The sequence below is a fragment of the Mixophyes fleayi genome, chromosome 12 (assembly GCF_038048845.1).
Source record: "Mixophyes fleayi isolate aMixFle1 chromosome 12, aMixFle1.hap1, whole genome shotgun sequence".
Lineage (NCBI taxonomy): Eukaryota > Metazoa > Chordata > Amphibia > Anura > Limnodynastidae > Mixophyes > Mixophyes fleayi.
The window spans coordinates 32656279-32672553 of record NC_134413.1 but is presented as its reverse complement, the minus strand read 5'-3'; the positions used below and the strand labels follow the sequence as shown (position 1 = coordinate 32672553).

The window sequence follows — 16275 nt, the reverse complement described above, 5'->3', positions numbered from 1 at the left end:
GGGCTGTTGTCAGACCTGCAGCATGTTATAACTAATATGCTGCCAGTGATGGAGTGGATGAGCGAGTGGGGCAGTGGTAGGAGTGTGAAAGACATTACAGGACCCACCTGATAGCCTGAATGCAGGACCAAAACTAAGTAATCTGTTAGGACTGTCTCTTACTAAGGATATTATTCTTCAAATCATCACTGGAGATGAACAGGTGGGTTTAACACAAGGGACTATTTTTGTTTTTATTTCCCATATGTATTTGTCTGATATTAGTATTATAGGATGATATACAAATATTGTTATTATAGGACGTTGCCCAGTTGATATGACTGTGCTAGTAAGTCTCATTACTGAGCTCACCATTTAGGACCATTACATTATTTGCTTTTGTTTCCCCATAACTTTCTCCAGAGCTCTCCTGGCAGAGAATCATCTCACAATGCAGTAGTCCTGGGAGCATAGTCTAGTGGCAGAGGGGTGATCTCATTGGGAGCTGGGAAGGTGTTTGTATAGCATGCATCTGGTGCAATAGTTCATTATTGATCATGGACACCATATATTATTTTAAATCCAAATATTAAATATACTTAGTGGTCTTATAATTTGACACCTGAGAAGACCTCTTGGGTTGGATAGTCGGCTCTTTCTCTACATGACTTATTGCATTAAGCGGTGTTTGGTTTGATTTTCCTATATCTTGAGAATAGCTCTGCGAATACTCTGATAGTTTGTTTCCCTATAATGACTTACGGCAAGTCCTTCTAGCTCAGTGTTGTGAAACCACAAGTCCCAGCATACCCTTCCAGCAATAAGCTGCTATTATTGGCAAAGCATGCTGGGACTTGTAGTTTCACAACACCTGGAGTGCCACAGGTTCGCTAACACTGTTCTAGCTCATGCAGCATTCTGTAAGGTAGAACTCTTTCTGCCGAAGTGTTTAGCTCTGCTTTAGTGGTTTTGTCGCTTGATTGTTTGTCATAGGCCTCTCTCAGCAACAGATTGCCTTAAGCCCCAGGACGCTTTACCACTGGAGACACACTTTATTGCAAATGTAACCTTCCTTAATGTGTTTTTAGGATTGCAGAGAAGGATAAGGAGATGAAACAGATGGAGGAATCTCTGGCACTTGAACACGCTCATTTTGCAAACAGCGGAGAGGAGCTGAAGGTAGAGTAACCTTTAATGATGTGCCCCATGCTCTACAGAATGCATAGCTCCGTCAAGGGCAGGGCTGGCCAAAATGAAGTAGAAGTAAGTAGAGATATGTGAGGCAGCTCGATCTTATAGGAGTCGGTGAAGCTGTGCATCAGTTCGCATCGATAGAAATTATTTTTTTCCTTTTATTGGCTATCTGGCTCCTGGTAGTTGTCCAGCCCTGGTCTAGAACAAGTGAGACTTGTTATGCACAGGATGTTTCCCACCTGTCATGGGTCTTTCATCATCAGCTATTTATATAGCGCTACTAATTCCGCAGCTTACATCAGTCCCTGCCCCATAGGAGATTACAATTTAAATTCACACACACACATGGTCAATTTGATAGCAGCCAATTAACCTACCAGTATGTTACAATTTAAATTCCCTAACACACACACAGACCAGGGTCAATTTGATAGCAGCCAATTAACCTACCAGTATGTTTTTGGAATGTGGGAGGAAACCAGAGCACCCAGAGGAAACCCACGCAAACACGGGAAGAACATACAAACTCCACACAGATAAGGCCATGATCGGGAATCGAACTCATGACCCCAGTGTTGTGAGGCAGAAGAAGCCACCGTGCTGTCCCTTCCATGTAGAGAAGGAAATGACTATACTTCGTTGATCAGTACTGTCCAAGTATTTACATAACTAGGACCGTGCTCTAACTGTGTGGTTAGATACTGATACTAATGTCCTACATTTTGCTTCATGAATGGTTCTGCTTGACAATGGCGAGTACCACAAAACTGCCCTAATTAAGATTGAACTACTTCATAGTGTACAGAGTGATGGCATCAACCTCATACATGCCAAGCTATAAACTAAACTGCCCTGGGGAAGAAATTGGCTGCAGAGGTGTTTATTTCCTCAAGACATTCTAAGCACGTTTTTTTATTTCCGTTGTATTTGTCTATTGTAAATATCAGTTGATGAATGTATAATTAACATTACAGATGCTAGGAACATTCCTGCAACTTGAAAGTTTTATATAATCTGCTTATATGGGTCAGTTTGCCAACACATTTATATCTATACCATTATGCCCATGTTTGTGTTCATCTTAATTTACAATGGTTTGATTCAAATTCAAGCTGGTTGAAAAAGTGGAGATGTTGCCTATAGCAACCAATCAGATTCTAGTTATTTATTTAGTACATTCTACAAAATAACAGCTGGTGTCTGATTGGTTGCCATAGGCAACATCTCCACATTTTCAAACATGCAGTTTAGTAAATATACTCCCAGATGTCCAAGAATATGACCACAGCAGTGGAGGAACAGACCTCTACATTTCCTCTTTGTTCAGTAGGTGGAAATAGCATAGGCCTTCCCTTATTGGAACAAAGCAAAGCAAAATGTGGTTAATTTTAGGAAAGTTGAGTAGTGTACTTCTTATAACCAGCCTCTACGTAATATAAGTAAATAATACAGTGAAGCATTACACATATATAACTAATTTTAATCACACAGTTGAGATGCTGTGTAGCGTTTGTGGAGAAGTGCCCAACAAGTTGGATGCATTAACTTTGTTTAATACAGAGGTAGGTTTGACACCATAATCTTTCCGTAACGGTTTGACAGGAGCCTGACCTCACTACTCTTTGCTATTAAGGTTTCAGTTTAGACACATGTTGGGTTAGCACCCACATAAATCTCTCCGACACATAAATGACCTGGACTGGGCTGGTTTTGTGTTGTTCTAGCCCCGCCCACTTTATCCGCATGACTGCGTGTAACCAATTTTGAAGAACAAGTTCAATAAGCGCCCTGACCTACTCAAACATTCTACAGACAAAGAAAACTGCTCTTTATACCGCAAAACATTTACAATGCAGCATATGGGCTTTTACTCTACATCTTATACATTGTATGCATGCAGGATTCTTTTTAATCAAACAACATATTTTGTTTGCATTGCAGGATTTAAGGAAACAGAATGAATCAATGAACATTCAAATTCAGAAATACATTTCACAAATGCAAACCCAGGTAAGAAAAGCTTAAAGGTTGTAGACGCCCTTATAGATGGTTTTTTTTTGTTTGTTTTTTTTCATGAGAATCTAGCTTAAGGGAAGCTAGTTTAAGGGAAATATACATATATATTTTTTGACAGACTATAGAAGAACTCTACTCAGTAATGCAGCCTTCCTCATCAGCGGAATAGTAGGACTAATGCTATTCCAGAGATGCTGTTTACAGGCACTTCAGTATTGGCCCATTCTCTTGCTGCTGCTAACAGGAGATAATAATAATATTATAAAATTTTATAATATAATAATATTATAATATTTTATTTTATTATTATTAATAATAATAATAATAATAATAATAATAATAATGTTTTTAGGTGTGTTACTGTGAATGCCCTCTCCATATTTAAAATCTGGCAGAATACAGATTCCTTTTACAAAAATGTCTGCTGATTCTTAATTTGAATGTTAAAATTAAAATGTATCCATGGCTTACTCATAGGCTATTGAGCCATTGTGTTGTCTGATCATGATTCATGCCTCTGTGGTTCCGTCCCTTACAGGCTGCATATTGGTACCACCCACACAATGGCTGCCTTTTAAGAATCTGGAAGCAATAGGCAGCTAACTAATAGCTTTTGTATTTAGAATTTGCCCAAAACCTGAACAGAATCTTGGATTTGGTGCATCACAACTTAAAATTTTAATTTAATTTAAACTTTTAATTTAAAATCAAACTTTTTTTTTTTTTGTTTTTTTTTGTTTGTTTTGTTTAACTTCTGCTTGTTTTCTTCATGGCACCGATAAGTGTCAGTTGTTTGGCAATGTTTACACTGTTACCTCTCTCTATTTTTTAGGCCTCTGCATCTGTCCTTGTTGAAAAACTGCAAAAAACGTATGTTTATTTTACCAGGAAATTATGGCTGTTTTAAAATAAATAAAAAAAAAAGCCTATGTATTAAATCATGTTCTGCAATTGCTGTCACATGGATAAGTTAAAAACAGTTTGAGCTGTTAACAAGCATCTTCTAGTTGAACTGTTAGGGTATAAATAATTGTTGTGTAGATTCCTTATTTATGACATAATATCCTGTGTTAGAGGAACTAACCTCAGACATTCAAACAATGACTGGTCCCAGTGAGCACCCGTTATCATTTTTCCACAATGAAACTTTTTAATGGTTCTTAAAGAGAACCTGACCACTAGTCTGACACAGGTTTTTTTATTTATGTATTTTATTTTATTTATTTTTAGACTGGCTTAACTTAATTCTGGGAGCCATGTTGCCTAAAAGGTTACTGATGTCAATTTTTTTTTTCTGGTTTAGTCTATTAATACAGTTAGTAGAACATCCAAATAGATCAGCTCCTGATGAATTATTTTACAGTAAGGCTATGTATAAAGTGGTATCATTGTTATTACAGTGTACCTGTAACATACATTGGGGAACAAAAACATTTTGCTACCTATATCCATGAGATTGCGGTCTACCTATTCGCTAGCAACTAGATGTTCGTTGCCAGCTACAGTCATTGAGTTCGTTTCTAGCGAGCAGATGAGCTGCAGTCCCATAAATAATAATGTCAGCCACCAACATGACCGCCCCCTTGTGTGAAGGGGACAGGTGCACCTTATGCATGCCTCCTAACATTTAGAATCGCGCACTAGGGACAAAATATGCCATCCGCCTGTTCTGCCCAGACTCCACCTACAAAGGTGGATATATTAAACTCCTCCTACTTTTAGACCCCATCCCTTTTGCTGCCCACGAATCAGGATGTCCTCCCAAAATCGGGACAGTGGCTAGGTATGATGCATGTATTCGGATGGAGAGATGCATTGTTTGGTAGCGCAGTGCGTTGTCTCGTTACGTTTTATTCACTGGTATATAAATAAATATGTACTGTTTATGCAGAAATGTCTCCTGGTTCCACATAAACGCTATATAATGTTTATTTGTATAGCGTCACCATATTCTCCAGAGCTGTACGGAGGAGATATGAGTGCTGTGAGGCCACAGTGTTATCCACTCTGCAGCAATTCTTATATGTACACTTTTGCTCAAAGTAAGACTTGTTATATGTAGAGAAACAATACAAGCTGCATCCTTTGTTACTGTGTCTCTTGTGCTGCTCAGCAATATTCTCTGCTTCATGGAAGAATTATTGATAGAGCGTTGATTACATGTAAATACTGTAAGATTATGCAGTGACATAGTGGATAGCGCTGTCGCCTATGGCAATCAGACTTGATGAAAGTATATCTGGCCGCTGTGAGTTACTGCTGGTGTTTGTACAAGGATTAAAGTTAGGGATGCCATGTCAGCCAATTGCAAATGTCCACGTGAAATGCACAATCTGCATTGCTTATAGTTATAATGACGGTTCTTGGTATACAGCATTTCTCCCATAGAACAATGTGCATTTCATGTGTTCAGTATTGTGCTGCTGACATGACATAAGCCCATGTAAAGGGTGTCTTGTGGCATCTTTCTGGCCTTTCACTTCTGTGGATTCCTGACGCTTGTGTTGCTGTAAATGTTACCAGAGTTCCTTGTCCTTATGGTGCAGCATGATTGGCTTTGCATATAATTTGGGTACTTTTATTGTCCTTGCAGCATTGAAGAAAAAGACAAGGAGCTAAAACAGATGGAAGGTGCAGTTACTCTTGAACAAGCTAATTTTGCAAACACTGGAGAGGAACTAAAGGTAAGTCCTAGCCTCAAATTACTGTCTGGGTTTCTTCTAACTTCATCATCTTAAAAATTCTGTTTGCGCCTCCAAAGTTTAGTTTTGCCTGGGCAAGCAGTCTCCCTCGGGGAAACAACCCAGCTCTCTGCTACTTCAGGCCATGACACGAAAGATTTTCTGCTGTACTGGTCACCAGTCTGTCCACCAGTCTACCTCTAATTAAAGCCCCCTTTTAACAGAGAAGACACAATATCACGTTTAGGCTGGGTGCACACTACAGAATATCCCGACCAATGTGTTATCTACAACGATTATACCAACGACTAAATTTTTTTTTTTAAAAAAAAAAGTCCCGATCAGAATGCCGATTCATTGTACACACTATACATGTTTTAAAAGATTTACCCTCAGATCTGTCATAACCATCGGCTGAAAAGATCATGACTCTGTAAACTCTATGGAGATCTGATTGTGAGTGCACACACACTGCAGGATTGGAAGGATGTCGTTCCATAAGTGAACGAGATTTATAGTTCTGCTGAACAATTAAATGAAACAACGACCAGTTCTTTGGAACAACTATCGTTCATCATAATACGATATTGGGCCGAACGGTCGTTTGTAGCTCGATTAACCTAATAGTCTACTGAACACCTGTAGTGTGTACCCAGCCTTACTATTGAGTTAAACGTATAATAGTTTTTGTTGACAAGCTATTCTTATTTTGACCAAAATATATAGTGTACAGTGTGACACACTTCAAATACGTAAAAATGGGAAAAAGTCTCAAGTTGTAATATCTCCAGAACATTGTGCTAAAAATGTTAAAGATTTGACAAAAAAATAGTTTTTTGCAATTTGATATCTTAAAGAACTAATGCTACATAGATTGTTTTTTCCTTTTAATAGCAGGTTAAGTACCCTTTTAAGCATACATCTGATTTCTTTTTTTTTCTAAGCTGTCCTCTTTCAAGTCATTATCTCCTTTTTAAAATTTCTCCGAAGGGCAGACACACAGACTCACGCGTGAGATGTGAAGGCAGAGGGGGGTGGGGAATTTGACAGTGCTGAGAGGGGTGTTTTAATGCCTCTCCTCTCCCTATCTTGTGCGATGTGACTGTGGTTGCCAAGGTAATCACATGGTACTGAAAATTGTCCATAATTATAAATATTAATAGCAGCCATTAACAGCATACTGAAGAAACAAATCAAGGAAAAATGGTAATTGCCAAAATTCTTCTCCTAGTCTGACCCAGTGATTTATGTTAAACAAAAAACACACCTAATATTTTCAGGGGAGTGCTGTTTTAAGGAATCTTCTTTATACTTATTGCAAAATAGTTTTGTTCCAAATGAATGTAAAGTTACACTTATTGTAATGGCTAATCTATGCTAGAGTGGTCTGTGAAAAACATGGGTATGAAGTTCAATGGGAAGCGCCATCTCCACAACGGTTAGATTGTGGGTTTGTAACTGACCAGCAATGGGAGTCAGATTTAACGAATTAGGTGGACTTAACTGCTGCCGATTCCAATACATCTTATGAATCTTGGGGATGTGGATTTATGGTTTGTCTCTTGTTTATATTTTCTAAATCTGTCTCTTCACATTTTTGGAGGATAATGTTTTGCACATTTTGGTTAAGAATTCTAGCAGAACTGCCATCTGCATTGTTGTATTAGGACCAACGTTCCTTGCCAACATGGACTAACACTTTGTGTACGTGCTACGTGCTTGCCCATTGCCATTTTATTCATGCCAGTCTAAGATTCTTCCACACCAACAATTTTTGGCTTGTTATACTGGCTGCTTTTAAGATGATATTACTACATGTATTTCTTGGGTTGGAAGCTTACTTGGTTCCTGTTTGTAGGTGATGTAGTAGTGGCAGCCATGACACTGCCAGGGACTGCATTATCACAAGTGACAGTTTATTATATGATTGGTAATGGGATAAGAGTAAATCTTTATCCGCTTTCCATTGTGAATGGCTATTACCTAGCAATACCAATGTTTCATCATCTTTATTGTACTAGTGAATGGTGCCGTATTGTAATTTCAGATGTTTTCACCATTGCTAGGACCTGACATATTACTATCTAGAGGCAGGAACTACATTTATATAAATAAAGAAATTCAGCTAAAAAAACGCCCTGGGTCATGTTTCGATAAAGGGAACGATATACACAAATCATTATCATCTGAACTGCCAACATGGCCAAGTCCATAAATTAACGTGCCTGACTTCTATCTGCAAAACTTTAAAGGGATGTTTTTTGGTGGTTACTTTTCTTTTCTTCAAGCAAGTCATCGTTATCTATAGAGTAACTGACAGTCGGCACAAGTAAACTGCATATTGCTGCTGCACGGTGAGAAGGGGATGGACAGACTGGTGATTAAGACAGCAGAACATGTGTCTGACAGTCAGAGCTCTGCACCCATTGATATCAGTGTTTTTGGTGGTATATTGTTCACCAAATAGATAATGGTATTAGCGACTAGTATAGAAAATGAATCGTGTTATGGCTTTGGGTGTGTGTTTTTTTTTTAAAAAATAGACCATTTGGTGTCATTTTTTGGGTTACTATTTTGAGGCTTGCGATGGTAATGAATCCAAAATAAAAAGTGGGTTTCAAAAGATATCCCAGGGTTCAGAGACACCGATTACTGTGGCAATATGTGTACTGTAGAGCAACAATGTGCTGCTACCAATGTAAATATGTATATTGGGCTGAACAGAAATTTGCTGCCAATAGTGGGAAGTGTCAGAATTTAACATGAAAGTGTTATCAAAGATAAGATTGTGGTAATAAGGGCAAAAGCAGTAAAGATTACATACAAATGGATTGTGCTCTAGTAGGTTGTGGCAATGGGGCTATGTGGTGTAAGGTGCATAGGGTGTGAAATGTGTGTATAAATAAACAAAACTAAAAAAATTAAGTGCATTGTACAAAATTAGTAAATTATGCCTCTGAATTTGGGCAAATTGCTGTGGTTTCATTCATCTCGAACAAGTTTTACACCGCTGGTAAAATAACAGCTGGCACTGAACATGTGGAGGTAAATGTGTATTGCGCTTTAATATAGATCATAACCTGCCCTACACAATCCAACGGTCTCTTAAGCTAGGTACACACTACAGAAATTTCGACCAACTTTTTATGCTGAGCGATTTTACATGCGATCGATGAACCGATCGCTCGGTCCATGGACTGCATACACACTAGCCTTGTTTAGGACGATAAAGGGAAGAGCGGACGTCCCTTTAGTGACTTTTTACAGCCATGTTGTCGTGAGCAATGACTGTAATTTCGTACTCACTGTTGTGGATCGGTCGGAAGTTTATACACACTACACAGCGGAAACGAGATTGGAACGAAAATATTAAACGGTACGACCAACCAAATGAGGCGACAATCGTCCATTTGGGCAGACTTTCGACCATCGTGTCACTGCACACACTGACCCGACTTTTGAACGAGCAGTCGTATGTCGGCTGTTTTAGCCCATTATTGGACGAAAACAGTGTAGTGTGTACCCAGCTTTAGGCTTATCCCTTGTCCCCTGCAATTAGATTGTTCTAGGACTTCTCTGTGTGGTTGTTGGCAGGAATGTTCTCCACCTTTTCACATGTTAGTAGGATTCTCACATCTTAGAGCGTTGCATGCAGTGGTCTCCGCAATTTTGGGGTCTTAACACACATTGAGATGTAAATGTGCCAGTGAGATGACCAAATGAACTGATCTTAGTCGCCAAGTTCCCTGATCTATTTTTTGTGTTGGCTATCTGACATTAAGAGAAGAAATGTGTTAGAATACTGTGTCTGCTGTAGGATGTTATATCTTCACTTTTGTGACTTGTATATATGATGTCACCACAACAGTTAGTATGGTAATGTCATTCTTTTCCAGACACTACAGAGAGAGAACATGTCATTGAAAGCTGAACTACAAGGATTTCAGATGGCAAAGAATGAACGGGTGAGGGATAACAACACATCCTTGGTAATATATGCAAAATGCTGTAGTCAAAAGTGGAAGTTAATATACGAGAAAGGAAGTAGGCAGTTCCTAGTTGTGTATGAACTAATCATTCTGCATGAGAGTGATCTGTAAAGCAGGGGAGGGTTTGCTCTAGATCGCTGTGCCTGTATGTGAGGATAGACTTCAGATTTGTAGAGTTGATTGTGATGGCATACAGTGTTCTCAAACCTTTATTACACAATACTGTGTTTTTCTGTTCTGCTTGAAAACAATAAAACTATATTGATCACACTGTGTCTGTTCTGTTACAGGCTGCTGCTGCTCTGGAGCAGTTGGAGACAAGGTAATAAAGCATTTATGAACCAGGTATAACGCTGTCTGATTTCATTCACACACAGCACTGAGAAGGGGACACTGCTCGGCTACTCTGTGTTTTGGTTTTACCACTAAAGCTAAAATGCCAGTTGCTTTACATTTGAGCTAGTAATGATCACACATATACATGTAAAACATTCAGGAGCTTGTCAGAACATAATGTACACCCATACATCAGTCTTATGCCTAATTGATGAACACTGCATGGAACATTCATAAATGGAAGCCAATAGTGGAACATAACCTGCAGTGAGGTATATAACAAGGCTGTATAAAATATCTTGTAATAGTATACTAATTAGTGTGTGTGTGTGTATATATATGTCGAGATGGAGATATATATTTTCTAGGATCTATTAATGTCAAAAAGGTGCATACATATTTTACTCTTTGTTTTAACTGCCCTCTTACTGGTGACCATGCATAAAATACAAGTTGATCCAATAAAATGTTAAGTTTGACCGTATATCTTCATCTTATTTGCAGCAAAGTGCAAGCTATTGTCCTCCTTTATCATTCTTTTCTTATTGGAACACCGGCCATGCAGTGCCAGTCAAAATACTTACAAAAAAACCCCCCAAAAAACAAGATGATCCGACAATTACTCAAATATTGATTCCTGACAAGCTTGTGAATTTAATGGGGGTCCTAGTTAGATCCCAAATTGTTAATGACCCTGATTTTATGAGCATAGTATTTGTCAGATCTCTGCAACATGGTTATACCCACAAACCTGCATCTCCGGATGTGTTTTCCTATCAAAATTCAGAGTTTAAATAATATGTGCTAAAGTACAGCAATACTCTGGGAGATATTTACTAACATGAGTGTAAATATGCAGCAGCCACTCAATAATTGGTCAGAATCCGTTGGCTGCTTGTCAGAATGAGTGTGATTCTGCACATCACACATTTGCACTTCTAAATATTTTGACAAGAGTGCCACCTTCAGGCAGCTCTGGGAAATGCAGTTTTTCCCCCCTCAAAAAAGCTGCTTTTCAGCGTTTCAGATCGAAATGTTTGTTTTTAAACAGTTAGAATAGGAAATATTTTAAGCCTGCTCAGATTATTGCGAAATATAATTTATCACTTGAAACACAATGCTGTCCCCTTCACTGATCTTTCTTTTAGGACCGTGTAAAAGACCTTTAGTTGAAATATTGTTTTGTCTAGTGTACATCTACTGCCTACACAAAATGGAGGCTGAAAATGCAGCCCAATCTCTAGGTAGCAATGAAGAGTAAGCTGCATTCTTAAGAATATTCAGCTCACAAAATGGCTGCCTCCGTTGAGGAGACGTCCGTTTGTTGACTGGAGATTCTGCATTGGACAGTGGACAGAAATTATCTATAGACTTCGCATAAATAAAGTGAGTTAGCATCACAACTAAAGGCTACATTTTATAAAATAATATGGGGTTTAATAAAATAGGCTGCTGAACTTCACTAATGTTTAATGTTGCATAACAAATCCAGTGGTTCCATAAATGATAAGAGATCATAAGTCTGAAGGAATTTTACATTGACCATGGTAATGTTATGTTAATGAGAGCAGGGCTCAGACTATAGCTCCAGTAATTGATAGAGGAATAAGCTGTGCTAATAATTAACACTTTTTTAGTATTGTGGAAAAAGATGAGAAAATCCGAGCTCTGGAGCGGAGACTTGAGGCCGAGCTTGTGAAGGTGACCAGTAGCATCGAGGAACACAAGGTAAATGGAAATCTAGCGAATGCTGTATTCATGTGAGTTCTATTTCAGTCCACAGTATGGCCATAGGCGACAGGTACGCTCTGATGTCCATGAGAACAAGGTTTTTGTGGGGGACATAGGTTTTAATCAATTTAAATATGTAATATAGTGTTCCCTCTTCATAATGCAAGCTTGAAACACAGGGCAAAACTGTCAGTTTAGTAATTGTGGTGACATTATTAAGAAGATGGCATGATGGAAGTCATATACTTGAAGAATGCACGTGTTGGAGAGTCTGGGTGATGATGATACAATTGTCTTGTGTCAGTTTGAAATATTTGGCTGAAAATACCAGAGAAAATGTTTTAGAAATAGTTACATCAGTGTGATAGTTTTCAGTGTATGCTTCATAGAGTAGAACAATAGCTATGCAGGTTTGTAAAATAATACTTAGAATCGTTTGTGGACTTTTCTTACCTTGATCCCTCCTCTCTGTGCAGCGAATACTGAAAGAAATGTGATCATTACGTTATTCTGCTCTGTGCTTACTCACTTTCTGTTGTACTATGCATATACATGTTATAAAGCTCCTTAGACCAATGATTGGAGCTTAGGCAGTCTTCAGCGCTTTTCTGTTAAGGTTATTGCTTGCTTTACTAGCGGCAGCTTTTAAGACTTGAGCAGTATGGTTATTGCTTTCTTTGCTGGTTGCCGGTTGTAATACTTGTGCAGTAAGGTTATCACTTTCTCTCCTGGTTTCGCCTCAGTAGGCCTGTGCAGTAAGGTTATTGCTTGCTTTACTGAGTGCTGGTTGTAAGACTTGTGCAGTAAGGTTATTGCTTGCTTTACTGAGTGCGCTGGTTGTAAGACTTGTGCAGTAAGGTTATTGTTTGCTTTACTGAGTGCGCTGGTTGTAAGACTTGTGCAGTAAGGTTATTGCTTGCTTTACTGAGTGCGCTGGTTGTAAGACTTGTGCAGTAAGGTTATTGCTTGCTATTCTAGTTGCCACTTTTAAAACTTGTGAAGTTAGGTTACTTCTCCTGTATTTTAAGTAACATTTTAATAGTGTTATTGATAGACATGGGCACAATAAGTTTGCATGAGGGCAGTCAGGCTTTTGTGTTTTTGACTTGTGTTTTTTCCTGAATCTTAGATCTAAAATAATCTAATATGATCATCTATTTTGTTTTAGACTCTGCAAAATGTCAACAGTGAGTTACAACTGCAGGTTCAGAAGTTGCAGGAACAGTCTCTCGATCAGGTAACATTATTTTCCAGTTTTGACATATCTGCTCGCGTTCTGTGAATATGTGCGACATCTGCTAATTACTTTTATTTATTTTTTCCCTTTAGGGAAATAAAGACCTGCTCGGACAGATGGAGAAGAGGTAACTGCCTAAGGCGTTCATGGCTGTGTTATCCTATGTGCTAGTACAGGCTGATTTGTGATTATCGGTGGTGCAGAATTATTATTCTTAAGGCATTATGTTGGACAAGCTGGTGGTGTTATTTGTGTATATATAGATGTACTGAATTGCCATATTTAATGGCGTATACACTATGGCTGCTTGCTGTCCTAATGGAAGTGTTAGGTTGAAATTGATACAGGGGAGGAAAAATAAATGCTTGGTTTATATAGTGTGTATTTTCCTTTTTTGCAGCATGCAAGAGAGAGATGAAAAAATCAAAACGGTTGAGGAGTTGTTGGAGACCGGACTCATAGAAGTTGCAAACAAGGAAGAAGCATTGAGGGTAAAATTGGGGTGTCGTGTACGGGGAGTGTAAAATTAGGGTTTCGTGTACGGTGAGGGTAATGCTGGCCACACAAGTGATCAGGCTGCTTGGCATGATCACTGAGTAACCAGACCATTCACCAATTTGGCCACATGTGTTAAGGGCCAAATTGCACAGATCTATTCTGTCCACCTTGTTCTGAATGACTGGTCAGAATGGGCCATTGATCACAAGGGAACACTGAAGTCACACATGGTAATGCAGCCATTGGCTGACCAGGTATTCCATTTTGTCAGTTCAGATTCAGTTACATTTTGGCGGTAAAGGATAAGGCTATACATGATATAATATAGGACCAATATGGTTGAAAATGACTGGCTGATAATGAACGGTCTGATTAAGTTCTATAAACAATTATAAAAGCAAATTTAATAGGAGTCTGTGGGAAGTTTTACATGGATATGTTAATAAACTACATTATATTTTAGGGGTAGACTGCTTTCTATCTATATTTAACATTACAAATTAGCTGAAGATAAATATATTTTGGAGATTTATTTCCCGGGATCCTTTTGCAGTATAGAACTGTGGAGATTTATTTGGAAGTTTTTTATTTGAGCTGAACTAAGTTATTTCTGTCATAGGCACTAAGAGATGAAAACGCATCTCTGCGGAGGGATGTGCAGAATCTTAAGGCCCAACACAACGACCAGGTAATAATGTGTGCACTTATAATGGTAAAAGTAAAACATTTAAATGGACTGTTATTCCAAAGTTGTATGTGCTTAATTGTGCCTAGTATAGGTGAATGTAGTTTCTGTGCTAGACATAGTTTTATGTTATCCCCCTCTTCAGGCTGGGCGCAAGTGCCGGGATGTGTTTGATACTTGTTTTCTTCCTAGTTTTTGCTTTTTCCATGGTTTCATTCTTTCCAGACCAAGCTATGTCCCCATTTACATAAGACCACACCCCAACGCACATAAGCCTTCCATCTGGGCCATGCCCCAAGTTGTTGTGTTGTGGGAGGATCATCACACCTTAATAAACTCGACAGCAGAGGTCTGGGAGTAGGAAATAAAGGGATTAGGTGGGGGTGGGGGGTTTAGGAGGAGAAGTAAAACAATGGCAACTCTACCTAATGGTGAGTCTGCAACTAGTTTAAGTCCTATAAAAAGAATATTTTCATACATTTATCACCTAAAATGTACATAAGGCAAAGTAAAATAAAAGATACTCAGTGAGGTTAGTCATTTTAAGAATGTGTGCGCAGATTTAGGTTACAGAATAACTCCTGACCCCTTTTGTGACTCTTCCAGCAGTTTACATTTTGTGTTTAGTTCACCTGATATTCAAGGTGAGAATTCCATATAAGTGTTACTGTGTAATACCGCAGATGTGGAGAAACAGTCTAGGTTCTGTCCTCCATTACTGCTGGGTGACATTCTAGTCGGGGGGGGGGGGCGCTATTATCATGTTCTTATGTTACAAGGGTTCTCTCTCTGAACAAGAGTGAAATTACTAAAATATTGTATTTAAAAATGGCTAAAAACAGAACAAATAGCACAGTGACATCTACACCGCAAAGGTAAATAGCACATTAAGCAGATCAATTTCTGCTAAGATCTGTTCCATACATATTTTTTTTTGTTAATGAGGCTACTTAAATTCTAGGTTTACCGATCCTTTCGATGCATTGTCTATTACTTTTTTCATGTATTAAGTTAAAACAAATATTTTCCAATTTTCTACAAAAAATGTCCCCGTTTTGGTTTTTTTTGTTTTGTTTTCTTTAACTGAACACGTTTAACAAAAACTGTAAAATATATGGTTTGTTTATTTCCAATGTAACATTAGAGATTTTGTTTATTGGTTATCTTTATTTTTAAAACATTAGTCATTTATTGTATATATTCATTTTTAGGTAGCCCTTACGTCTGTTGTGGAAGATCTAAAAAATGTGTAAGTTGCTGTTGAAAGGTCATTAATTCTTTAATACATTTTATAAGATGTTGGTTGCAGCAAAGCACATAGGTTTGCTGCTATTTGGTCTGTAACGTGTTTGGAACATGCCAAATTCTCTCCAGGTTTCTGAAAGGTGTAAGGGGGGGGTGGGGAGTACATGGTGTCTTTTGGGCTGGATTGGGCATAATTGTGCCATTTTATCAGTTTTGGTGTAAAATGACCCAAGGTTTGTAGGTATGTCCATGCATCAATATCGTACCCAAGGATTCATTCTCTGCCATTGATGCAGTTAGTAAAAACCTATGTGCATCTGCAGGTGATACGCTGCTTCCTACCTCTCTATGGAGATCTGACTACACTGCTGGCCTTGAGTGCGTACACACTTCTACATTTGCCCAACATTGTTCCATCGTTGATTGTGATTTTTAGGAAGTTTAGGAATGTTCTTTGATATGATAAAACATGATTGTGGGAGCGTACACAGATCTTACTAAACGGTTGCTTATTGTATGATATTGTATGATTCGCACGATAATTGGTTGAATCATCACCATCATCACTATTTATTTATATAGCGCCACTGATTCCGCAGCGCTGTACAAAGAAAGCACTCGCATCAGTCCCTACCCCATTGGAGCTTACAGTCTAAATTCCTTAACATACACAGACAGACAGAG

At 38.4% G+C, this 16275-nt stretch overlaps 1 protein-coding gene across 15 annotated transcripts in view; it reads left to right on the top strand.

The window, feature by feature from the left end:
• The window catches only part of KTN1 (kinectin 1), a 105688-nt gene that overhangs the window by 49025 nt on the left and 40388 nt on the right, over positions 1–16275 (top strand). For all 15 annotated transcript variants that reach the window (XM_075192714.1, XM_075192713.1, XM_075192708.1 and 12 more), the window contains exons 14-25: positions 1068–1158; positions 3115–3183; positions 4022–4059; positions 5783–5873; positions 9767–9835; positions 10150–10181; positions 11833–11923; positions 13095–13163; positions 13256–13290; positions 13564–13654; positions 14281–14349; positions 15558–15595. In XM_075192714.1, coding sequence (XP_075048815.1) covers positions 1068–1158; positions 3115–3183; positions 4022–4059; positions 5783–5873; positions 9767–9835; positions 10150–10181; positions 11833–11923; positions 13095–13163; positions 13256–13290; positions 13564–13654; positions 14281–14349; positions 15558–15595 — 783 coding nt within the window. The remainder of the gene's footprint in view (positions 1–1067; positions 1159–3114; positions 3184–4021; positions 4060–5782; positions 5874–9766; positions 9836–10149; positions 10182–11832; positions 11924–13094; positions 13164–13255; positions 13291–13563; positions 13655–14280; positions 14350–15557; positions 15596–16275) is intronic.